We start from the raw sequence: 1,082 nt of genomic DNA, 5'->3' as shown, positions 1-1,082 counted from the left end.
AGGAGGAAAACATCATCAGCAGCCCTCACCTTGGCCATTAGGAAGCCCTCAGAGAAGAGCATGATCTCACAGATCTGCTGCAGGTCAGGCACAATGACCACCACGGGCCTGAAGAGGGCTTTGACCGATTCTGGCAGCTCTGTGCGTCCTGCATAACCTGGGTTCATGGTGATAAAAATCCCCATGCGGTCGTCCAGGCTGATCTCTTGCCCTTCAAACTGATGTGCATAGTGAGAAGGAGGTGGTTTAGGAAGAATAAAGGTCAACAACTCTTCGACTAAAAACTTAAATTATCATAAGTGAAATAACCTTCAATCTTTGTGAAACATCTTGAAATATAGGAATTATTCTCAACGTTTTTATTGCATTAGTTGTGCTTAACTTCAATAGACTTACATAAAACCTTTTAAGGTGAAGAATGAGAGCATTGCGGATAGTCTGGATTTGGGAGGAGATAACTGACAACACTGAGGCATCGATACGATTGAACTCATCAAAGCAGCCCCAAGCTCCACACTGGGCAAGGCCAGAGAAGATCTTGCCCACAGTCTGCACACAAAGAGGAAAATAATTCAAAGAAAAAAGCTAATGGCAAATGGAAGTTAAAGAAAAGTGTGGCTACTGTCCATCTGATTAAAGTTTGCACACTACATACAAATGACTTTTGGCTATCACTTTTGACACTGATACAAATGAGCACATGGGCAGCAAGACAACAATTTTGGATACAGTTATATGTGTATATGGTATATTTTTCCAACACAGATACAGAAATGCATGAACATACGATTCAAATGTTTGTGGTTGCATTTTTTTTTTTACATGTGACAAACTACTAATACTTCTAAAAACATTTGTTTAATAAATTGAGATATTTATTTATCATTTGGGCAAAACAACACACGTCTTGCAAACGTGAATTATAATGTAAACAAATTGATGCCCTTTCTCGGGAAAATGCCCCACAGCAGGTTTACGTTACTAACATATTTTTCAGTAGCTTCTGGCTCTTCAAGTGGAGGTTCCTTACCATGTAGTCCATGCCCTCACCACAGTTTGTAACCACACAGAGCAGGCCTAAA

General features: G+C 40.0%; 1 protein-coding gene across 1 annotated transcript in view; it reads right to left on the bottom strand.

The window, feature by feature from the left end:
• The window catches only part of LOC123959896 (dynein axonemal heavy chain 10-like), a 24,109-nt gene that overhangs the window by 10,019 nt on the left and 13,008 nt on the right, over positions 1-1,082 (bottom strand). The window contains 2 exon segments of the mRNA XM_046034226.1: positions 30-218; positions 397-549. Coding sequence (XP_045890182.1) covers positions 30-218; positions 397-549 — 342 coding nt within the window.

The sequence above is a fragment of the Micropterus dolomieu genome, linkage group LG21 (assembly GCF_021292245.1).
Source record: "Micropterus dolomieu isolate WLL.071019.BEF.003 ecotype Adirondacks linkage group LG21, ASM2129224v1, whole genome shotgun sequence".
NCBI classification, from domain to species: Eukaryota; Metazoa; Chordata; class Actinopteri; order Centrarchiformes; family Centrarchidae; genus Micropterus; species Micropterus dolomieu.
The sequence above is the reverse complement of the archived record's forward strand: the minus strand, read 5'-3'. Positions and strand labels throughout refer to the sequence as shown.